The 23,819-nt window shown below is 49.6% G+C and overlaps 1 protein-coding gene and 1 pseudogene across 1 annotated transcript in view; one reads left to right on the forward strand and one right to left on the reverse strand.

Annotated features, from left to right (window-relative positions):
- The window catches only part of CACNA2D4 (calcium voltage-gated channel auxiliary subunit alpha2delta 4), a 121,716-nt gene that overhangs the window by 95,003 nt on the left and 2,894 nt on the right, over positions 1 to 23,819 (forward strand). Inside the window, exons 27-36 of the mRNA XM_023925803.2 lie at positions 2,791 to 2,852; positions 3,934 to 3,948; positions 6,270 to 6,314; positions 7,226 to 7,288; positions 12,549 to 12,619; positions 13,456 to 13,531; positions 15,411 to 15,463; positions 16,422 to 16,477; positions 17,786 to 17,806; positions 22,513 to 22,630. Of these exons, the coding sequence (XP_023781571.2) occupies positions 2,791 to 2,852; positions 3,934 to 3,948; positions 6,270 to 6,314; positions 7,226 to 7,288; positions 12,549 to 12,619; positions 13,456 to 13,531; positions 15,411 to 15,463; positions 16,422 to 16,477; positions 17,786 to 17,806; positions 22,513 to 22,630 (580 nt within the window). The remainder of the gene's footprint in view (positions 1 to 2,790; positions 2,853 to 3,933; positions 3,949 to 6,269; positions 6,315 to 7,225; positions 7,289 to 12,548; positions 12,620 to 13,455; positions 13,532 to 15,410; positions 15,464 to 16,421; positions 16,478 to 17,785; positions 17,807 to 22,512; positions 22,631 to 23,819) is intronic.
- LOC147653833 (uncharacterized) lies at positions 18,162 to 20,634 on the reverse strand (annotated as a pseudogene).

Here is a 23,819-nt window from a genome sequence, read left to right on the forward strand (position 1 = left end):
GGGCATGGCTGTTCTGCTGTTCTGGAACCTTCCATTTGAATCACAGGTTTTATGTAACCATTGGACCAGCTGCCATGAAAACAGGTTGTGAATGGCAAGGTAAATCTTGATAAGCACTCTGCAGGATGCAATCTTGCGACTTTGTTATGCCTTTTCGTTGTGCAGCAGGCCCAAGAATTAAATCTTGGGGAAAGCTCCTTATGTGAACAACATATGGATAATCAAAGAGAGAAGCCAGAGACTGCAGGCAGAAGGAGAGGCAAGCAGAGGATGAGCTAATGAAGCAGGCATGCTCAGCACAGGGAGGAACAGGTGGAGCAGCAGTGCACAGCTCCAGGAAGGCCCATGGGTTTGCAGGCAGGGTGGGGAGCTGGGTGGGAAGGGGTGCACAGCTTTGGGACCCTCGGTGATGCCCACCTGTGCCAGGTGTTCAGCACTGCCTGTGCTCCTGCTTTATTGCATTGCTGGGCTGCTGCAGTGGCACGGGGCACTCAGCTGTGAATTCAGGAATAAAACCATTAGCCGTGGGCTCTCTGGGGACTCTGCAGCACCCACTCATCATTTCATGGACCTCAGATCTTCCCACTGATGCAGCACACCCTTTGCCACCAGAGCAAAAAGGCTCATTAACCATCAGTTATCCTTTGGAACAAGCATAGAGAAGTTTATTCCAGTTTTTTTTTCGCTCTCACTTGAGCTGTAGAATCATCCTTACCTCAGACTGAATCACTGCTTTCTTCCTTTCTCCTTGACCTCACCAACAGTGTGAAGATGCACAGGTGACTGTTACTAGCACTGGAGCAGGGTTGATTGTGCCCTGATTCTCCTCAGCTCCCGTGCCTTCCTCAGGTCACCCAAATGTGTGAAAGTTTCTCCCAGTTCTTGCCAGTAGCTGCCACTTTCTGTCCCTGCCACTGGCCACCAGTGCAACCCCAAGGTTTCTTCTTCATCATATTGCAGGCTGGGTGTGTGCTGCTTATGCCTCCTGAGCAGAAGCAAGGATTTACAGCCAGGGGCTAGGACCTCTCTAAAGAACAATTTAAGGCCAAGTGTTCCCACTGGCAAAAATATGAGCCACTAAGTCTGCATTGCAAGTTTAGTTATGTAGGCATCAACTCCTCTTCAAGTCTCTTGAAAAAGAGACTATCTGTCCTGGGTAATGCTCAGTCCCATTGATGTGATCTGCTGTGGTAAGGGGAACGACTCTCTCTCTCTTGAGATGGTTTGGAAGGATGAATTTATTTAAAGCTACGTACCAAAGCGGGTGCGTGGGCCTCATGGGACTCAGCAGCAGCAGCAGCATGCCTGCTGTCATGGCATGCCAATTTGTCAGCAGGGGCACCAAGCCAAACCATGCCAGCCACAGCCTCGCTGAAGCTGAGCCATCTCTGCCCAGGCCACACTCAGCCCTGTCCTTCCTCCCTTCTTTGCATCCTTTGTCTCGTCTGCTTTGTGCTCAGCGAGGCTGAGGGCAGTGCAGAGCCACAGAATCATTCCTTTCCCCCCCAGACAGGCAGTCAGATTTGGTTTACAGAAGGGAGAGCTGGATAAGAAATGTGCCTCTGATGCATGGGATTTGTAAGATGTACCAGCAGTAGGAATGTGACAAGGACACTGGTATAAAACACAGAGCTGATGTCAGGTGCCAGGGTCTCTGTACATGAGGCAAGAAATTATACCATTGCATACTCCAGGTTTAATTCATACCCATCTGAATTAGAGCATCAGATCATACTGTCAGCTTAAAAGCACCCACACGGCATGATTCAGATTTAAAGGATCTGTTCCCCCCCTTTGAAGCTCCTTCTAATTCAGAGGAAATCTGTAGAAACAGCAACACTTCATCCTCCTGATATTGGTGGTTGTGAAAAAAAGGCTCCAGATCTCCCTCCCTGTATTTCTTTTTCTCCCTCACTTGCACTTTATTTCAAGGTCCTGCTTGGGGCTGTAATTCCTCCAGAGCTCTTGGATTCAACTGGTTGACACCCAGCCCAGTTGTTCCCCATCACCTGGGGGCTGGTTTTCGTGTGTGCTGGTGGGCAGCCTAGCCAGGGACAGCCAGCTTGTCCTGTCAGGGACACCCTGCACTGTTCCCTCTGCAGCTATGCCTTAATTCAGGAGCATCATGCTGGGAATAGAAGGGAAATTAAGCCAGGAAATTAGGACACACTTCATTAAGAAACACACATACACACGTTTGCTTAGCCCACCCTGCACTGGGCTGGCACCAGGTAACAAATCATTATTCATAATCGACACTTTCTGCCGAGTGGCATTCATAATTCTGTGCTTTTGTAGTGGCTTAGGAAAAATCTAAATCTCTGTGGTTCCCCCTTGAGACAGGTGGGTTTTCAAATTAATCCCTTCCTCACTGGCCTACTTTATTTCTGATTGATGCTGCGTGGTATAGGAGTTGAGGCTGGGCCGATCACAAACATCCATCCTGGCCAGGCAAATCCGAAAAAGACAAAGACAAAAGCTCATGCCACGCTGGGGGGCTTTTGGGGGATTTTTGTTGTTGTTGCTGATCTGTTTGTAGCTTCATAGTGTTCAGTGTGAGGGAAATCTCAGTGCCTTGGTGCAGTCAGTGTCCCCTTTTCCTCTCCCTTGTTAAACCTCTGACTGTCACTTGGCAGCCTGACTCAGCGCTTACCATTCACACTTGGAAGCAGCTTGCAATTGTGATTTCCATCCCATCACCCTGGGCAAATATTTACTCCTCTTTTCCCAACTTGCATTTATGTCTTTAATGCTCCTCTTTTGATCCTCCCCTCTTTTTGTTTCCTGCAGCTGTGGGTGTGCAGATAAAGCTGGATTTGCTCCAACGCAAGTTTTGGACGGCCATGCAACAGGTAGGAGCATCAGCAATCATGCAGAGACACAATTTCATGCTCCTCATCAGCAAGGTCGATGCTAAGTTACATCACATACCGTGGCATTTTAATGAGGGCTTTTGTGGAATTCATATTAAAAGATTTATGAAGCAGATTAGTTTGAAGTCACACATTTCTGTAATCCTGTGACGGCACTAATGCCGTGTGAGCCACGAGTCTGTTCTGCAGATGCCGTGGTGACAGTGTCAGCATCCTGGCCTGCCATTAGCTCTGCTGCATGTGACACATTTAATTGTGGAAATATGTTTGTGCTCACTCAGCCTTTCAGAAACCTCATGGAAATGTGCAATTTTGGGCACACAGAAAAAAAAAAATCTACTGCCTTCTCTTATCGTCTTGATAAAGATAACAAAACACTACCAGCTTGCTAAAATAACGTTTATTTGCTCCAGGGATAAGCTTTTGGTGTTGTCCTAATATTAGATACTCTTCTGGACTGAAAGAAGTAGAATAATTAAAACTCCCCTGGCCTGGGGAGCAAGAAACATGGAACACCTTTCCCTTCCCACCCAGAATCTTTCTCCCCAGGGTGGTCTGCTGGAGGGGTGAGGACTGTAGCAGCACACAAGTGGCTCTCTGCTGTCAGGAGAGAGAACTGTCATCACACAGGGGTGACAGAGAAGGTAGGAGGGCAGGAAGCTGCTCTGTGGAGGCAGGAGCATCCTCACAGGTGGGAGATCACACAAACCTAACCTGAGCTAGAAAGATTTCTGCAAAGCACATGAGCACATCCTGAAAGAGCAACAGAGAGCTCAGTTTTAAAAACCCTGCTCAGGGTCCTACCCAGGCAGTTCTCACACAAACAAGCCCCCATGGGTGTTAAGTGAAGCTGGGAGGCCTCATTAAAGCAGGTGAAGGAGGCCTGTGTGCCAAGTGGCTGCAACCCCTGGTAGGGGCTGGTGTGAAGAAAGGCTCCACGTGGTTTCCCAGGATGTGAGTGCTGTTGGACAGAGGAATGATTAACAGATTTTGTTTTCTCTCTCTCTCTCCTGCCTCACTGATGCCATGCTGCTCTGGATATCCACGCTGTGCTTCCCAGCCCAATGACACTGATGTAAGTAGACAAAAGCTGGGGACAGGGAGGCATCCTGGCGTGCTTGGCTTCCTAATTGTGGCATTTGGGTGCCAGCATATTATAGGCACTGTCCCTTGTCTGTAGCCACTGGAGAGGGTCCAAGCCTGTCGCAGGCTGTGTTTGTCTTCCCAGTAATTAAGTGTCTTTGGCAAAGCTCAGTGCTCTGGGTCACAGAGAGCTGACCAACAGCAGGAGGATGCTGTGAGCTGGGCTGGTCTCCGAGGAAGGAGCTGTGTGATGAAGCCTCAGAGCAGGCAGGAAGCACAGGCTCGGTTTTGCCCCATCTCAGGGCCTCCCTGGGAGCTGCCAGCTCTCTCAATCCTGGCTGTGGTGCTGCTGCTGTGTGGCCAGCCCAGCAGCAGGCACTGCTGGAACTTCTCCAGGCCTGCACGTGCGGTGGCAGTGAGAGCCAGGCCTCACACTGAGGAAGATGTGGGACACACGAGCCCTTCTTGTGGAAAACCACTGGGCTTCACCTGGGCTTCTGCTCTGACAGCTGAACCCTGGGCTCTGTGTTTGTTATCCCCCAGGGCCATAGCTGTGGTTTGTTGTGACCATGTTCTCTGCTGACCAAAGGAAGGAACCTGCCAGGGTGAAGCACAAGGCCACCTCTAGGAATACATCCAGGGAAATAAAACAATGTGCTGCTTTGTGGTGAGGCAGGGGTGAGATGGTGCTTGCAACTGCAGATGAAGGAATTTTTTTTAAACCATCATCCCTAGAGTCTCAAAAAGCCAGCTGGATTCAGAGTATGAACATGTGCTATTGCAAAGCTGGGGGACTTGAAACAAACTCAGGCATCTCCAAACCTCCCCTGAAGTTGAACAGAGGGACAGAAAACTGTTTTTTTTTCTGCAAAACTCAAGTGGAGAAACAAATCCTAACTGAAAGTTACGGTCTTCTTGTGGTCTGGAATGGCCAATTCAGCTCTTGCTGCTGAGAATCACCCAGAAAGGGGGTTGGATTTTATGTCTAAGGGTTTCGAGAAGGTAGTGGGTAGCTGGCTGAGAGCAGACAATGTGCTATGCCAGTGTCCTTCCCTGACCCCAGAAAACCTCTGGCAGGAAGGGGACTCCATGCACAGAAAAGGCAACACCGTGTCAGCTTTCTTCCCTCTGCTACTGGAGAGAATACAATTAAAAAATAACACAAAGAGACAGACACATGCAGCCACGGCAAACTCTGAACAATTATGAAATCAATAAGCACCTGAAGGGCTTCGTTACTCACCACTTAACCCCTGGTGTCCCCACCCAGTTCTGTGTTGTGAAACACATGTCAAGTCCACTACGCAGAAATTCTAAATTAAAGAAATGGATGGTGCCTTGGGCTACATGTGCACCATTCACATCCTATTTTATCATGAGCTAGCTGCAGAATAAAGAAACCAACAGCAACAACAACAAAAAAATCCCTGCCTGAGAAGAGCACTGATCTAAAAGACCATGCTATGTCCTTAGTCCAGATACTAACAGATGCTGAAATGCACGCTGGTTTCTCCCTGGTGCACAGTAACCTTTGCTTTTGCTCTTTCTTTCCAAGTGCCTCCTGTGTCTGGGGTGCACAGGTCCTGCTGGGAGCACGTCAGGGAGGCAGGTGCAGGATGGGAGCCCTCAGGAGAGGGGATGTGGCTGCTAGAGGTGGGGAGGTGGGGTGGCTGTCCTGCTGGAAATGGCAGCTGGATTGCAGAGCTGTCTGGGATGCTGTTGTGGGAAGCTCTAGCCCCGCAGTGCCAAGGGAGAGATGGTAAGATGAGCTTGTGCTGAGGGATGCTCTCGGGGCAGGTGGATCCAGGTGCAGCTGCAGGCTGAGCTCTGGGAGCCCCAGGCTGTGAACTGGCCCTGAGCCTCTGCACAGCAAAGGGCACCACGGGGCCCTGGGGACAGCCAGGTGTCCTGGACACGCAGCAGGAGCAGAAGTCTCATTGGGACAGCCCCAGATGATCACACACACGGACTGTGAGGGTATAAAAGCCCAGTGTCCTTTGTCCAGGGCCCCTCCTCAGAGACACCAGCTTGATCTCTTTCTGTTGCTGCACCATTAATAAATTGCTTTAAGCTTCTGGATGTCTGAGACCCCGCTGTGGGAAACCTGGAGCTGAATGAGCGAGGAAATCTTGTGTGGCTGTGTGAGTGAGACTCACTCTTGTGTGAGTGTGGGGTGCATGGGGAGGGGAGCAGAGCCCTGTGGGGTCACTGCAGCAGTGAAAGCCTCTGGTGGTGGGGCAGTGGCAGCTCCTGCATGGCCAGGCTGGCAAGTTTCCCTCACACCATGGTTAATTCTCTGCTCTCCCTTTGCAGTGCAGCGGCCTGGACGGCGCCTGTCCGCTCAGCTGTCAGGATGATGTAAGCTGCCTCAGTTTCCCCTCTGTACCTCTGCTGGATGTGATTGACCACCTGCTCTGTCTCCCCAGAAAAAGGCATTGCCTGTTATCTCCCCACAAGAGATTATACAGCTGGGGCAGGACCTGGTACTAATGAGACAAATCTGAGTTTAGGTCTTCCCCCCAGCTGGGCCAGGGCAGAGACACTGGGACTCCAGCCAGTGAAAGTCCATCTCCTTTAAATCTGTCTCCCTGGCACCCCAGATCTTCCAAACAAAAAGTGTCTGTCAGCATGATGTGCATGCTGGACTCCTCTCTTTGTGTTTATGCCACTGCTTCAGCCTTGGTACCAGGAATGTGTGGGACAGGAGCTCCTCTGCCCTGAAAAGTGAGATCACCAGAGATTTATTTTGTTGTACGTTCATGTAGGATTTTCTCTGCTTCCTAGTTTTTCCCCTGCAAGGCCTAAAGGTTTTCATCTAAACTCTGTGCCTCCGTTTCCTGCTTTGCAAAATGCAGATGAGATCAGCACTGATACTCGGTGGTGGGGAGAGGGATATTTCCTGAGTGGTTCTAAAACTCTCAAATGTGAAGATGGAAAGCATCAGATACCACATTGCTAAAGAGAAGAGCACTCCAAATATCCTGGCTCTTCCTGAAGGATGCTTTGCCTGAACTGTGGCTCACACACAGCCTGCTAGGCCTGCACAGAGCCCTGGCTGGAGACAATCTCTGTCACAGCCCATGAGTGAAATACCCTCAAAATGGAGACAGAGAAGGGAAAGAATTGTGTAAAACTCGTGGTAGCCAGGCTGTGGGGCTTGGCACGGAAATGCTGAGGCTGTTGCCATCATCACAAACCCACACTGCTCCATCCTGAGCACAAACAGGGAAAAAGCCATCTTTAATACTGCTTCCCTTCCATCTCTGCAGATTCTGAACTGCTTCCTCATTGACAACAACGGCTTTATACTTGTTTCCAAAATACCTGAAGAGGTAAGAGAGCATTAGAGGAGGAGGAGAGTGGGGTTGGCATGTTCCTGAATAACCCACCAGAGCTGGGGAAAACAAATGAACTTGAATTGTGTAACAAGGGTGGCTGTGGTGTAATTAAATTCAACTGTGCAGTGAGGGGGAAGGCTCCCAGCAGAGTGACAGCACATCCTAGGTGGGGAAGGAGTTTGCAGTGATAAGGAAGGAACTAGTCAAAATATCTTTTGATCAGAAGAAAGGAAATTAGACTCTTGTTCCCTTGGCACAGATGCTGTTGAAAGATGATCCGAGACGGAAGGGAAGGGAAGGGAAGGGAAGGGAAGGGAAGGGAAGGGAAGGGAAGGGAAGGGAAGGGAAGGGAAGGGAAGGGAAGGGAAGGGAAGGGAAGGGAAGGGAAGGGAAGGGAAGGGAAGGGAAGGGAAGGGAAGGGAAGGGAAGGGAAGGGAAGGGAAGGGAAGGGAAGGGAAGGGAAGGGAAGGGAAGGGAAGGGAAGGGAAGGGAAGGGAAGGGAAGGGAAGGGAAGGGAAGGGAAGGGAAGGGAAGGGAAGGGAAGGGAACTTGTGAGTGCTTCTGAAGTCCAAGCAGGTGTTCTTCAGGAGAGGAAACTGAGGGGATGGTAAGAGCAAGATGGTAAAGACAAAAAACGAAGATGAAATAATTTAAGCAAATTGGAAACAGGAACACACCTAAAGAACTGAAGAATTTACTGGACTTGTTGAGGTGAAAGGAGCAAGGGAAAAGGCTCAGAATAGAAATAAAAATAAGGTGTGTGGTTCCCCATCCATTTCTGGGGAGCTGAAAGGGTGCAAGTTTGACCTGACATCTTATGCAGCTGGGTAAAGTCAACACTACCAACCACTGCATGGTTGAGCTACACTTTTCTGTTCTCTGACAAATTCACCACAGAGCTACTTCTTTCAAAATAATTAAACCCCATAGTTCTGGGCATCAGGAGGTGATATGTGGGAACAGTCTCATAAAGTACAAAGCAATAAGTCAATAGTAAGAGTGGGCTTAGAGAAGAAATGAGAAGCGAAGGGGTTTTGTTACTGACAGAATTGTGGAGTTTCATTAAGATTGCCATTGTGCTGGAGTTAACAAATGCAGTTTGGATATTTCCAAAAGGCAGTAGAACCAGTCCCAGAAATTACTTTCTTCAAAATGTGATAAACAGGTTGAAAAGGGAATTAAGGTAACAGAACTCGTGGTGGATGTGATTGGCACAAGCAGCACAGCTTCCAGATGGAAGAAAACTTATCAGCTATAGTTCTTTGAAAGTGTGACAAAATCAGGAGATAAGGGAGAGTAGATAACCTGTTGAATTTCAGTTCTCTTCAGCCTTGAACCGAGTCCCTTACAAGAATCTGGTGAAACAGTGAAGCATGAAGTAATGACATTGATCTCAGAGTAGCTGGGACAGAAGAGAAAGAAGAAGAACTTTTAGATGGTTATTTAAATGGGAAACATCAGCTGGATGAGTCCCACGGCTCCCCAGCTGGGCTTGGGTTGGTTAGCATATTCAGAATGGGCTGGCAAGAGAAAGAGGTGAGACTGTGAATTCTGCAGGCACTGCACAGTGAGTGCAGAGAGGCTGAGATGAGACTCACAGAGCAAAACCAATCAGCAACACAGAGATACCGGGGAGGATACACACAGATACCAAGGGGAGCTTATTGCAAGGGATAACCAACCTCTGTTCTCTAGGAAAGCGAAAAGTGCCCTTCCCAGCACACTGAATAGTCCAGCAGAAGTGTCCCCACACACGTGATGTGCCAAAAAAACAAAAAAAGCAAATAAAACTTGAAAGATAAGGGAGGGGAATTCTGTAAAAGTTGCATTGGCTCCCTGCTCTGGGAGGTCAGGTCCTACTGAGTGTTTGGAGTGGGCTGGTGATCTTAGGAATTGCTGTTTTCTCCTCTGACTGCCATTGCATTTTCAAAGATGCTTTACTGAGTCCTGTGACAAGTGTCCATCACTGGGGACAACTCCACCCTTTAGCCCATGTCACCTGTGTGTCCTCAGCACTGCCCTCCTGGCTGCTGCCTCTGTAGTTTTTCCTGCATCTTATGGAAAATTGGTTTTCCCAAAGCTCATCTCTGAAAGATCTGACGAGCAGAAACGTGGAATTATAGTGGATTTGAGTAAATATAAATATTATCCACATGCCTCCAAGATCAGACATTTTGGCAAGCATCAGAGCTGTCCTCCTCCAGCTTTGACCTTAGAGAGTTCACCACTGCTTTTTTTTTCTGATTTCTTCATCCTGTTCCAGTTGCTGTTTTTATTTCCTGGTGGCACAATGAGTCTCCACACAGTTAAACCCTACAGGGAATTCAAGACAGCAGCACTAAATCTGGTTTCTGGGTTTCCTAGTCTTCTGGCACCTGGGTTTCCTAGCTTTGCCACGTGGATGTTGCTGCATGGGATTCACTTGCAGCTCTGTGGCCTCCCCTGCCCCATCCTTTAACCTAATGTCCCAAAAAAAAATCCTGTACCTTGATTTTTGTGGGTATTTTGGCATTTCTGCCCACCAGATCTGCCTGCACCTCCTTCCCTGGGTGACCACACTGGAAATCAGAGCAGCTTCCTGCAGGAATGGGGTGAGGACAGCGTGGCTCAGGCTCTGCTCTCCCCTGCCCTTGGGATGGGGGATCAGGGTGGGGGATTGGCTCTAATAACCTCTGGATGAAGGCAGCAGGAAGCTTACTGGCAGTTGGAAACCACATGGAAAAAGGAATCAGGATTTTAATGAGTGACAAGTTGGAAGCTCCCTGCAGGATTACTTGGGGAAGAACGGGTAATCTCTTAATTCGAGCTAATCTCTCCATCCAGTCTCATCCCAGAGGGAGCAAAGAGTTAAAACAGAGGAGAAGGGAGGGAGGCAGGACCAGGTGCTCTTGGAGGAAGGGAAGATAAGTGGCAGGGTCAGGCTGTGCTGCAGGGAGGGCAGTTCCTGCGTTTGCAGCCTGAGTTTCCAGCTGCCTCTCACAGGCACAGCTGTGGATCCCAGGTCCTGAGCTCCCTCCGCCTGCTGCATCCAGATGTTCCCTCGCTCACTAAACCTCTTTTGCTAGCACTGCTGCCTTCTGCCTGAGGCATTTTGCAGAGGATGTCTGCAAGCTCTGCCCAGGTGGGACTCCAGGGGCAGGGTGCAGGGAGGCAGCCAAAAGGCCAAGATGCCACCAGAGCTCAGAGCTTGTGGAGGAGCAAGGGCTGGCTCTGAGCCACACAACAAGGAGCTGCCTGCCTGCCCAAAGCCTGGGCAGTTTGGCAGATCCTGTTTGTCTGCAGCTTTCTGAGTGTACAAAAAGGGTAAACTGCTGCAAAAGCCAGCAAAGCATGGATGCATGTGAGCAGTGGTGTAGCTCTTGAGTCATGTGTGTGCTCTGGGTTGCATGTCTTGCCTCACATGTGCCTGTACACTCAGCTGCAGGGGGAGTGACACAGCGTGTGTCACACAGGATGTCATGCAGTGCTTCGTGCTGCCAACCTCTGAAATGGCAAGGGCCTGTGGAAGCTTGCCCAGAGGTGGGAGTTAGGAGAGACACAGCAGAGGGATGTCTGGGAGAGCAGCAGTCACTGGAGGAAGCAGGATGTAATGAGAGCTGCTTTACAAAACCAGGACCACGTTGGTTTCTTCCGAGTGATGCTTTTCTGTGTTCCTGCCTGCACAGGGTACCTAAAACAGCAGCAAGCTTTGAATGTCTGGTTTGGTGATGGAAACCAATTTGCTGATGCCTTTCTGAACACACTCCCTAGGCCACTTGCACTAACAGCTCCTCTTTCTTCTACCTATACAAATGATATCCTACATGGAGAAATTCTGCCAGACATCAGCATCTCTTGACAAGATGGGCCTCATTTTCAGCCTTGCCCCTTCTCCTTGCCCCTGTCTGCAGCTTGCACTGTGTTAAATCTCACTGCTGGGCCTGCAGACTGGGATGAAATGGAAGCAGCTGGCCTCTTCACCACCCTAATCAGATTGAAAGAGCGAGGGAGGTGAAAAAAGTTACTGCTTGCTCAGGCACATTTGACTGTCTGAGATGATTACAGCCTAAATGCTCAAAGGGGAGTTGATGTTATGTATCAATTTATACAGTGAAATGACTTCTAAAGCCTTTTGGGAAGAGGCTCATAACCATTTAACACTACTGTTAGATGATTACCATGTGATCTTAGGTAAATCTGCCTAAGGGTTGGGGCTTTCTTTGTGGAAATGTCCCACTCAAATAAATGAAGTCATCTGTCATCTGCTAATACATGCTAAATGACTGCTAGCCTATCAGTGGAAAAGCAAAACATCCCAGGCTCTGTGAATGCTTCCATAACACAAGGGAGCTGTTTACTTTGTCAGGACCCATGAGCCAGGAAAACAGAGAGAGGACAGCTCATATCTGCACTTTTATTATTTACAAACATTTCATTTACTCGCCTGTGCACAAAGCAGTGGACTTGACAGGTTTGAAGCATTTTTGCAATGGATTTGTCATGGTTTAGTAATCAGGAAGGCCAGAATTGTTTGTTTGGGGGAATCTTTAAAGCAGCAGTTACTAGGTTTGAGATTGTATTTGAGGTCATTGACTCCAAGGCCACAAGCTCCACCTTTAGTTCGAGCATGCAAGCAGGACTGGGGGGCTGTTGTCCCCTCAGTTGTAACTTAGTTTTAGCTATGCCAGTGCACAGTGTGTAAGCTACAGGGATGGATAGGTCTGTGTTGTGTTGTTTGGGTTATTGCCTGCTCAGAACTCACACAGCAGTGAGTTGTAAAATTGCATTTGCTACCTAAATAAACCTGCACGCCACGCTCGTGCACAGTGGGCCAGTTCACCTAGGGCAGCAGGAGAGCAGAGGTTTCCAAATCCATTGGGGCCATGGGTAGCAGGGAGGCTCAAATGGAAGACTCAGGCATTCAGATCCAGAGAACATGGATTCCCAAAAACCCACAGGAGAGTCCAGGCTTCCAGTGATTCAGCATGCCTGGGTCTCTGCAGCTTGAGAGTCTGCCTTTTTCTGACACAAGCTGCAGGGACTTACGTGGGCTAAATCATTTCCAAGCGTGGTAGGAATGGTGCAGGATGCCCAGCTGGTGATGGGGGAAGTCCTCCCTCAAGCTTTCTAGCCAGCCAAAGGACAAAGCTCAGCATTGCCTCCTTCCAAAAACCCTCCTTGTGTACAGCGGGCCTCCAGACAAACTAGATCAGCTGGAGCCATCAAGCATTTGGAAAATACAGTTTATTCTGGTTTTCCCTTTTTGTGCTTGCAGACTGGAAAATTTTTTGGTGCAGTGGATGGCTCAGTGATGACCCAGCTACTAAACATGGGCATGTTCAGGCGGTAAGTGGGGGATCTCCACACTGTACTTGTTGTTTTTCGCTGGTGTGTGGGTCAGAGCATGTTGGTCCCTCTAAGAAGCACTTGAGCAGGGAAAATGCACATGCTGCTGGTGCATGTGACTCTCTTATTCAGACACAAGAGCTCCTTTAGCTACCTGCCCCCTCTGCTGACTCGCTCAGCCATCATCAGCACACACGCTGTTTCTCCTCATCTCTTGCTCTTCCACCTGCTGCAAAACACAGTGAGAGACAGAAACTTCCAGTCTCTGTGTGGCCAGAGAGCAGCTGCTTCTCTGTCTTTTCCAGGGCAAGATGTCACAGGAAACATTTCTTGGCATTTTGGGTACAGAAGTGCCTCAGTTCCTCCTGCTGCTCAGAAAGCCTTTCTGGGAGTCTGAGAGCCCCACAGATGCAGCACTGCAGCTGGCTGACCACATTTCCTTCTCTTAAAAATACCTCAGTTCATCTCACTCCACTCTCTCAGGCAATGTCAAAAGAGAGTTCAGAGGTTCAGTGGCTTGGAAACAGGAACTAGGGGGACCTGAGGTAGTTACAATTATAATTCCTCTGCCTCATAGCCTGCTTTACTCACTGTCTGAAATTAGGGACATATTTCCTCCTATACTGACCCAGTTACATTAATCCAGAGCCTGTATTTCTTGCTCTGCAAGATCCAGCACTGGCCAAACAGCAGACACACGTGGTAGCAGGTCACTGCTTTAGTGCATCCAGGAAACGGTTCATACATGACATTTTTGAGAAGAAGGTGACCTGTCTGTCTTGTGACAAGCTGCCCTGCTTGCTTCTGACTGCTTGTTTGTTGTGTTTTTCCTGCAGAGTGACCATGTATGATTACCAGGCCATGTGCAAGGTGCCCTACCACCACCACAGCGGCGCCCGGCCCCTGCTCAGCGTACGTATCTGTCACCAGGCAGCCCTCCCTGGGCTGGCCTGCCTCCTGCAGGGCATCTCCAGCCTGACCCTGAGACTTCAGGAGGTGTTTGCTTTCAGGTGATGGGGCTGTACAAACCCTCTGTCACCAGGCAGCCCTCCCTGGGCTGGGCTGCCTCCTGCAGGGCATCTCCAGCCTGACCCTGAGACTTCAGGAGGTGTTTGCGTTCAAGTGATGGGACTGTCCAAATTCACCTCAGGCAGATTCCTGAAGCAGTGATGGCCTGATGCTGGCTTCCAGTGTGGCTCTCTGTTGCCATATAGGATCTCAGTGAAAACTGGAAGGACAGGAGCTGGACTATGGCAGGTTCTCCTGAAAGCCAAGGCATCAGCTGGAATGAGCAGGAATGCTCTTGCAGGGCATGGTTTTACTCAGCTCAAGAAGGAGAGTTGCAGTGTCAGGGAACAGAGCACCTAGGGAAAACTGGCAGTCATTGGGGAAGGATGAGTGAGCCTGGAGCAGGAGAGAGAGCGAGAATGCTGATAGCCCAGGGAACAAACTAACAGAGTGAAGGGTTTTACCAGTACCCAAATGCAACCTCTCTTCAGGCTGATACTAACTCCTACTCTAATCCCACTCCACTTTCCTAACCTTGCCTCAAACAGGCAGAACAAAGTAACTACCCAGCACTTAGGCCACTTCAAACTGCTTGACACAACCCTAAACAAGGATGTGTTCATTATTGTCGTGATCCTTTGACACTTGAAGGAGTGCAGGAAGTAATCCTCAGAGCATGACATTGTCATTTTCTTCTGGTAAAAGAATTTTCAACAAAATATTGCCTTTTAACAACATTCTTAGCAATAACACTTTTAGCAATGTCTGGTTTGCAATGGCTGTACTTAAGCTGGCTAGATAAAATATGGTGATTTTAGTGAAAATACTTGCTTGATTATATCCTCCAATTCTGATCACTGAAAGAAATGCCACAAACCATGAGCTGCCAAAAATGAGGTGGATTGGGAAGATAATAAAAAGGTGAGCATTAAGTCTCCATCTCTTGTCTTCCCCTCTTAGCAAAACCCTTGAAAAAAAAAATCAAGAAAAGTCAGTTTTTCATATACAGACAAAAAACTCGGTCAAATTGCCACCATCTCTACATTTTACTATTTGCTGACTTATTTTGGTTGAAGAGAAGTCAGCACTAATGGAACATTATCCTGCATCCCGTGACTACTGCATCTGTTTTGGGTTTGGGGACATGGCCATGATTATGAGAGAGGGAGATGAAAATTAGACGTGGTTACCACAAAGAAAAGAAGCAGCAGTATCCTCTGCAGATGAATTGTCCCTGGGATAATGCTGGATTTCCAATTTGTAGCTGAAAAGCAGGAAGATGATAGAAGTCATGCCATCTTGAGGAAAAGCTGGATGAAAGCACAGTTAAGCATAATCAATCAATGGCAGATAATACTAAATCCTGGGCAGTGCTGTCACTTGTCCCAGAAACACCACTTGCTCTCAGAACACAAAAGCATCCTAAACTGGTGGTGTCCCATTTAGCTGTGTTTCTCTCCTGCTCTGAGCTCTGAAGGTCATCCACACTGGAGAGAAATCATCAAGCAATTACATCTTCAAAGTCCTTCATACATTCCTGATAAACTCCCTGACCCTGATGGGGAGGGGGTGAGGAGGTATTATTAGTAGCAGGGCAGCTCTGCTGGCTTTTGATGTATTCTGAACATTTTCCAGTGATGCCCAGACCTTGAATTTCCAGCCTGTCTTCAAGAGCTGTGATCAGTGGAGAGACTTGGTTTAAAATGTGGGGTCCTGCATAACAATTATGAATTCTCTGACCAAGTCCTTATGGTAGTTCTCATTTCTTCTTTTTGTTCTCCAGCCAATTTATGCCTTTGTAGCTGCAGTGAAGTGGCTGATAAGTGATTTCCTCATGTGAGTACCAAAAGATGGGGGTGTTTGGGAGGCTCAGACCAGGAGGGGCAAGAGCTGGGAAAGCTGGGAAGCCCCCACATTGCTGTCAGCCTTCTCCTGACATTCAGCTCTGCACTGTGCTCCTGGGAGACAGAAAGCTATTACCATTGCCATTTTGAGAGGCAGAGGCCCACAGTGGTCTGGGATTTACCTGAAGTCACTCAGCACAAAGTGCCTGAGTCAGAAATAGGCCTTGGGTCTCCTGGGGCTCTGTGCAGATCCTCGGTGCCGAGTCCTCTTCCCCCCGTCTCGTTTGCCCGCGAGGAGCGAATGCGCATCTTCCTCTCATGGGGGGAGAAGGCTGAAGGCAGCAAGCCAGGCAGCTCAGGTCTGAGTGCCAGGCAAAGGGGGAGAGAGGGGAGGCTCTCCTCTGGGTCTGGGTTCATCTCAGACTTGTGGGGTGAATCAGAGTTCAAGCTCAAATTCAGATGGAAGTGTCCCTGCTCAGCTTGCTGGGTGGGCGAAAGGGGGGATGTGGTAAAGGTCCAGCTCTGAGGGCTTTAACCTGCTGGTACAGAATAATTCCATGTAGTTATCTCCAAGCAGCCAGAGTGTGGGCTTCTGGTGGCCATCCAGCCTGCTCCTCAGGTGGTCCTACAGTGGCTGCATCCCCTCCCAGCCTCAGGGGCTGCTGTACTTGTTCCTTCCTTCACTGGCGAGCCCCTTGCACAGGATATACTTCAGGGAAAAGCCCATTCAGATCTTCCACAGTACAGATCCCACGGTACAGAGCTACATTCCAGCATGTGGAGACAGGAGGAAAAAAAATTAAATTTTTTAAAAAATCAGACTTGCACTGTCAGAAATTTGTAGTAAACATTTTAGAACTGATACTCGCTGGGCGACAGGGCCATCTCCCTGACACCTGCATCCTTCCAGGCTGCTGAAAAAGCATCCTCTGTTCTTGCTCTTTTGACAGCTTCCTTTTGGAGTTTAACATGAGTAGCTTCTGGCACTCAGACAACTTGGCAGATGGTGAGTACACAAGAGTCCAGCAGCCCCATAGCACGTGAGTGTTGCAGCCACTGGTGGCAGAAGAGGCTGTACAGGGAAGCCTGGCCTTGTGTGAGAAGCCTGCCCTCTGCCCCACAGCCCTTCCTCCACGGACACTGGAACCCAGCTGCCACATCCACCATCCCCCCATTTCCATCCCCATTCCCACAGCTCCAGGGTGAGCTGGCTGTTGCTCAGAGCACACTGCTTGCTTCCCTCTGGTTAATTTGCTGAGGAGAGGGGAGGCACTTCTTCCTGAGGACCCCTACCCTATGTGCTATGGGATGAGAGACCACCAGCTGCAAAGAACTTCTGTTGGGAATCCTCCCTTCCAGTCTGCTCCAGGACAGGACAGAGCAGGGGTGGAGCAGCAGTCTCTCCAGAGCCTAGCAGAAGTCCCAGGAAGGTAGGCAGAGACCTTTGAGTCAAATAACATGGGGAGAGTCTTCCCTTACCCACTGGATCTGCTCTGGAAGAGAGAAGATGATGGCACATGGTATTGCACAGCAGCTGAGTTCTGTGTCTGCCTTCAAATCCAGTCACCTGTCCTGCAGCTGAGGTGCTGCCTGCTGAAAACACACCATGGATCTCTGCAGTCCCATGCCAGCAGCCCCTGCAAGCAGGGGGGATGTTAATGGCCCTGAGGACACTCAGAGGGGAAGGGGAGGTGTGCTCTGCCCAGCCAAGGAGGGGCTGTATTTAGTCTTGCTGATTCTTGATCACTAGTGGTGCCTTTAGTGGAGACAGTGGTATGTTCTTTGCCAGCTGTGGGGCTGTGTCTCCTGCACTGAGCTCTGCTGGCATGATGAGGAAACAGTCATTTTCTGAAACTCCCCTCTAGAGAGGAGGTCTGTGGGTGCTGTTTAGGTCCCACTCTCCACCTCCACAGAGACAGCAGTAGAAGCTGCAGCTGTCCCCTGAGCAGCTCTGGCTGCTGTTTAACACACAGCAGGAGAGCAGCAGTGGCCCCATGCAGAAACTGGTGAGGAAGAGTCAGCTGAGCAGGTGCAGTACTCGTGGCAGTTCAGGAGACACTGCTCCTGCAGGGGAACAGGCTGTGTTCCTGCTCTGCATGGTCTGTGGCTGATTTAGGCTGTGCTTGAGGAGAGCAAAAAGGGAGGGGGGATGTCACTGCTGCCCTGCTCATCACCATTTCCTTTTGTGCTTCCTTCATCTCTTTCCACATCACCTCCATGACTGCTGTGTGCAAATTCATGTCTCCATGTCACTGCCATCCTGTGAAACTGTCCCGTGTCTCCATCGTCACTGTGTGTCTGGGCACTTCTCCAGCCAAGGCTGTCTTCCACCACTGTAAGTAGAAACACCTAATAGTGGAAAAAAAAAAAAAAATTAAAAAACAGAATTAACTAGAAACTCCTAGGCTAGGAAAGACTCTTTTCCACCTTTTGTACAGTGGGGGATTTGCAGAAAGGCGTGACAGGGCCAGGGCAGAGCCTGGCTCTGTTTCCCTGGCCTGCAGAGAAGAGGTGCTGCTGCTCGTTTAGCTGGCTGAGCTGGTGATTGAAGGTCTGTCACTGAGGAGCTGATAACCGAAGGAACACATGAGCCTCCTGGGGAGCTGCAGTCACAGACAGCATCATCACTCATTGCTGTGGCCTGGCTGGGCCTGTGGCCTGTGTTCCATGGCATGTCCTTCACCCTGGCTCCCTGCTGGCCCCTTCCTTTCAGCCACTGCTCCCAAAGCAAAGACCAGCCCGTGCCTTCCTGCAGGAGAAACTACACGGGTCTTGTAGACTTCAGTTATTAAGAAGCAACTTAAGTCTTCTTTTCCACACTCCATGGCTTGGCTCCTGATAAATCCCAGCCCAGCTCTGGGATAAGGCAGGAGGACTTCCAAGTAGTTCAACTGATAAGGGTATGCTGTAGCTCATAAATCTGCTCCTACAGGCGAGTTAGAAATTCCTCCAAGACGGAGTCCAGACTGTGGCTGTGGCTGTATCTCCCTGCTTCCATATCTAGCTTGTGTTTGCCAACTTGCTCTCTGCCCAGCAAGCTGTATGTGTGAGACAGAGATGGAGAAACAGAGACAGTTGGAATGTGTCTCACTGGATGGAGAAGAGGAAGAGCAAGAGAGGGTGTCTGCAGATGAAAAAAACGAGTGTCCATGTGTGTGGGGGAGTAGCAGGGTGGAAGAATACTATTGGGGCTGGAAGGAATGGATTGCACATGTTGTTAAGAAGGGGCTGTAGATTTTTGCCAGAGACGTTAACATTTTCTTGACTGCACGCCAAGGCTGGTGTATGTGAAAAATACGAAGCAAAGGAGACATTTTGTGAGAGAGAAATTGAGCACACACATTTTTTCCGGGTTATGTGCATAAGAATTAACGATCAGGGATCTAATGCTCTCCCTTGCCTGGCTGTGTACCTCTGGCTCTGCAGCACTGAGCCTGTTTCTGCTTCCCAGGTTCTCTTGTTTTCTGGGAAGGTGAGACTTGCTGTTGGAATATGGGTGTGATGTATTCAGACTGCACTCATCATACAAATCTGCCTCTCAGAGGTGCTGAGAAGATGTGTTTGCTGCCACAGATTTTTCTCTGCTCTCAGCATCTCAGTTTCTCTCTGTGTTTTTTATAAGGGCTTCTGCTTTTATGGACATCAGCACAGGTTTGAAAGCTTTTAACTAAGCCAAAAATACTTCCAGCCAAGGCATGCAGCCTAGGAAGAACCATTTCTAGAATTCTGTAGATCATAAAAGTTTCTCTTCTTTTTTTTTTTTTCCTGCATGGTAATGTACACAGAAGATATTTTACAAGATAATTAGTTAAATTGTATGTTTTGTGTTGGTAACTAAGTGGCAGATTCTGTCACGTGTGCCAGTGTAAATCCTCTGACTGGAGTGCATGATTTATGCTGGTGGGAAAGAGTTCACAATCTGGACTCCATAGTTCATAACGAGGCACAGCAACTGCCTCTGCTGCTCAGAAGGATTGGTTGCCAAATGTCTGACAAAGTCTTTCTGGAAGTGCAGATGGTAGCAACGACAGCCTGGAATTAACTCACTCTTTGCTATAAAGTTTGCAATTTGTTATCAGCTCCTCTGGCTGTTTACTAATCCCTGACCAGCAGACTCTCAGGGCACTGATAACATTTTGATGTCCAGCATGTGCATGCAGAGGCTCAGCCTGAGCCTTTTGCTGATGATGTACATGCCACTGGGTTTCTCTGAACCTCTCAATACTGCTGCAGCTGCATTGCTTCCCAGCAAATTTAGTGGCAGTAGGCTTAAGCATAATCTCTGTCACAGGTCTTGTCTCTGTGCAGGAGTCAGATTTTAAAGCAGCTTCTTTTCATTCAGCTTGTGCCAAAAAAAGAAAAACAAAAAGAAAAACCCCCAAAACTTAAGGCCTCTGCAGGCCACTTCTGCCAGTTTAAAAATACACCTTGGTGCTGGCCACATTTATCCTGGGGCCTGGTTCTTCAAGCCCACCAACACTGGCTGAGGCTGAGAGGCCTCAGATCAACTTCCACTCTGCATTTTCCAGGCTGACAGTCTCATTCACCCCTTCACACTGCTGTATTTTATATTGCTTGAACTCCTTCTGCTTTGATGATGCTATGACAGGAAGCTAGTAAAGGATATTATAACAGGAGCTAGTAAAAGATGTCATTCTTTACTAGAGACAGGGGAAAAACGAGGTCCTGGTATGTCAGGGCTCTTTGCCACTCATGAGCCATATGTTAAATTCTTGCAAGCAGTTTGCCCCAACTTTACAAGGTCACCTTTGTGGTGATCACAGAGATTCTCCAGAGCAAGGGCTGCACAGTCCATTGCCAACAGCTGTGCTGCAGGGGCAGTGCTGGAAATCCAGGGGCAGCTCAACAGGAGCTGCTTTGTGGCTGAGGGACCAAAGTGTGGTCTTGCCACAAGCACGACAAGGGCTGTCCCTGGTCCAGGGAAGGGTGTCCTTGCCACCTGTTTTGGGGTTTGGAGCTGCTTTCCCAGCCTGCAGGACAGTGAATTAAGGCTGGAAGCAATGCTGCTCTGTTTCTCACCCTCCTTTAGTCTTAGTTTGAGGACTTTCCTGGCCAGAACACACTTACCAGCCCTGCAGCTGCTCAGAGCCAGAAAGCGTTTGCAGCTTCTCTCCTTACAGCATAAATGGGGGTATTCTGCATGCCCCATCAGAAGTGTCTGAAATTCACTTCAGAAACAGGGTCTTCTGCTCATCCCAGATCTCCTCAGGACTCTCAGTCCCTGTGCAATGTCCTAGGCAGAGGCATTCTCCATCAGCAGAGATGGGAGAGGCTTTTCCGTGTCTCCGCAGTGTGGGATTTGCACAGAGGGACAGCAAATGGTGGCACAGCACAGCCAGACAGCTCCTGGCTGGTGGCAGAGGTGCTGCCGGCCCCTGGAATGACAAGTTTGGTTGATTAATTCAGTGTGAATCCAGGGTGAATACAGAACGAGGCACTGTGCTGCAGTCAGGCTCCGTGTGCTTTTGGATCTGTGCAAAATGAACCTCACCATGGCACCGAAAGGTGGGTCCCATAGTCTGGGAAGATTTTAGCAGGGGGCTGCCTCCTGAGTGCTGGCTTTTGAGACTTCTGAATAAAAGCACAAAGTACAATTTCCAGAGACTCTGCACTGCAGGGAGGGGTTTGAGTGCCCATCATATTCACCTGGCCAAGGCATTAGAGGCAAGATTGGGCCGCAGTTCCCGGCTCTTAATGGATGTCTTGCGTTGCTGGATTGCCGTGGTGGATAGAAAAATCAGAGAAAATCATGCCGTTTTTCTCTCTCTGGTGTAATTTGCATTGTTTAGACGGCAGGCTCTGCGGGGAGGTGCCTGCTGCTTTCTGCCTGCTCCGGCAGTGCCGGGGGAGAGGAGACCATTGCTCTCAGCAGTGAGGCTTCTACAGTGATGCAAATCACCCATCCAATCACCGATGCCCTCTTGATGCCTGCTCGCCACACATTTGCTGATTAAAAGCCGGGTTGCTGCATTTTCCTATAAATCTTGAGCGTTCCTGCTGCAAGGGGTGGACTGGGTGTGCTCCAGGTGAGGAGGAGCCTCTCGCCTGCCCTCGCCTGAGCACTGCCCGTGGCTGGGGGGCTGCAAAGTGAGCATTTGTGCTCTGGCCCAGAGCTGATGTAGAAACCATTCCCGGTGTTTGCTGCAGCCACCTCTGCCCTAGCAACAAAGCTTCACATTTCCATCGGCAGCGGTCCCCTGCGTCCTGCAGAGAGAGAGGCAGGAGCTGTCTTTGCTACCTCCAACCGCAGAAAATAATTGCCAGAAGGGCCCAAGGCAGTAGTTTCAGGCAAGACAGATTTTGCTGAACTCCTAGAAAGAATGCTCTTGCTTCTTGAGGGAGGCTTAGTGAGGTGGTTCAGCTCCCCCTCCTCCCCAGATTAGTTTGGGAGTCCCACAGAGTGTGACTGATGAGCGATGGAGCAGCTGCTCCCTCCAGGAGCCAGCGCTGTTCATTAGCCGGGTTCCCCAGAGCTCTCAGCTCTTTCCCTGTGGTCTCAGGCCAGATCTGTTCGCTGCTGGTGCTTTTTTCTTGCCATGGCAGGCACGGAGCCCCCGCAGTTTCCTGCTCGCTGTGACAGGAGGGCTCAGGGGGATGAGCCCCGGCCAGGGCACCGAGCTCAGCCCCGGCACGCTTTCAGTGTTTAAAACCGCACTTCTCAGTGTTTAAAACCGCACTTTTCGGTTTTCAGTGGTTAAAACAGCAATGAACCAGGGCTGCATTAAGGCAGGGGGCATTTCCAGCCACGGCTGGTTCAATAGGACCGCCGAGCTCCTTTGGCGGCTGTGGCCCAGCGCCCCGGGCTGCTGAGGCCGCTGCGCTCCCCGGGCCGCAGCCTGGGCCCTCAGGCCCCGGGCCGGCTGCGAAGGCGATGCTGGAGACATTTCTCACTTAGCCTGGTTTTCCCGCACCACCTAGTGGGAGCAGGGATGGCTGCCTGGCTGTTCTGTGCCGCAGCTCCCGGCCGTGCAGCGCCCCGGGCCCTGCCCTCACGGTGCCCTCCCTTGTGTCGCCCCGCAGCTCACAGGCACAAGAAGCACGACACGCTGCAGCCCTGCGACACCGAGTACCCCGTGTTCGTGTACGAGCCGGCCATCAGGGAGACCAACGGGCTCATCGACTGCGGAGACTGCCAAAAGTAAGAGCTGCAGCTTCCCTTTCAGCTGGGGGCCTTGTCCCAGGGCTGCGGGGACAGGGTCACCTGCCGCTGTGCCCATGGCACGGCCACCACCACAGCCACAGCGACAGGTGACAGCGACAGGTGACACCAGGGAACTGATTCTTGACAACAACAAAAATTAAAACCTCTCCTATTAACCTCTATTCATAAGCATATTCATGTTCACAAAGAGAACAGCATATAAATATGTGTATCATTCCATTCCACAGATTTCTTTCATGTTTCTGGCAAAAGTTTTTTTCTTAGAAAGTTTTCCCTTTTTTTGCAGTGCTCTTGGCTTTCCTTTTCTCTTTTTTTTTTTTATTTTTCTCCGTTTTCTGTATTTCTACAGAAATGAAAAAAAAAATGGGGGAAAAAACTGAAAAGAACTGAAAACAAGGGTCCACTTTTTTATTTCCCATTTTCATTGTAAATGAATGGACAGTCAAAAGTAACATTGGGAAAAGAGGCTGTTTTCAGAGGTTGTACAGTGCCATCAGCAATCCCATGGGGAAAGGTGACAAAAAGATGTATTTCCACTGATCCAGCTTTTCCTAACATGAGGAGGCCAAACAGGTCTGACTGGAATTGCTCCTAAAAAAATCCCCAGAACAATCCTACCTAGTCTTCAGTATTGGATCAACTGCAGGAAAGACTTAAAGGTTAGAAAAACAGCCTCCACTAGTCAGCATGGCTCTTGGAAAACCCGAGCCTTGCCAAACATTGTTTCAGAAGAGGTTGCAGATTTGATGACAACAAGCTATTGTATTAAGCTCTGGGCAGATCCAGAGGAACTGAGTGACCTCTTTGGGTCACGGATCTCTGCCACAAAGAGCCTGGGGCTGCCCCTTCCCTGCTGGAGGCAGCACCTCACCAGTGCTGGAGCAGCATGTGCTGTGTCCTGCTTGGCTCCTTTGTAGCTGCAGCCTCTGGCTCCCAGGTGAGTCTTGTGCATCTTTCATCCAGGTATCTGGGAAAGACACCCCCCTGCCACAGGCTCTGTGGAGCATTAGCCAGGGCCTGGCATGCATTCCTGATCACATTCCTGGTGGAGCAGGGGTAGGCTGGCTGCTCCGTCCTGGGCTGAAATGTCAGCTTGTGGATTGGTGGATGCATGGGGCATCGCTGTCCTCGTGGCTGAATCTGGGCATGGGTTAAAGGCTGCTTG

The sequence above is a fragment of the Cyanistes caeruleus genome, chromosome 4 (assembly GCF_971803275.1).
Source record: "Cyanistes caeruleus chromosome 4, bCyaCae1.hap1.1, whole genome shotgun sequence".
Taxonomy (NCBI): Eukaryota; Metazoa; Chordata; class Aves; order Passeriformes; family Paridae; genus Cyanistes; species Cyanistes caeruleus.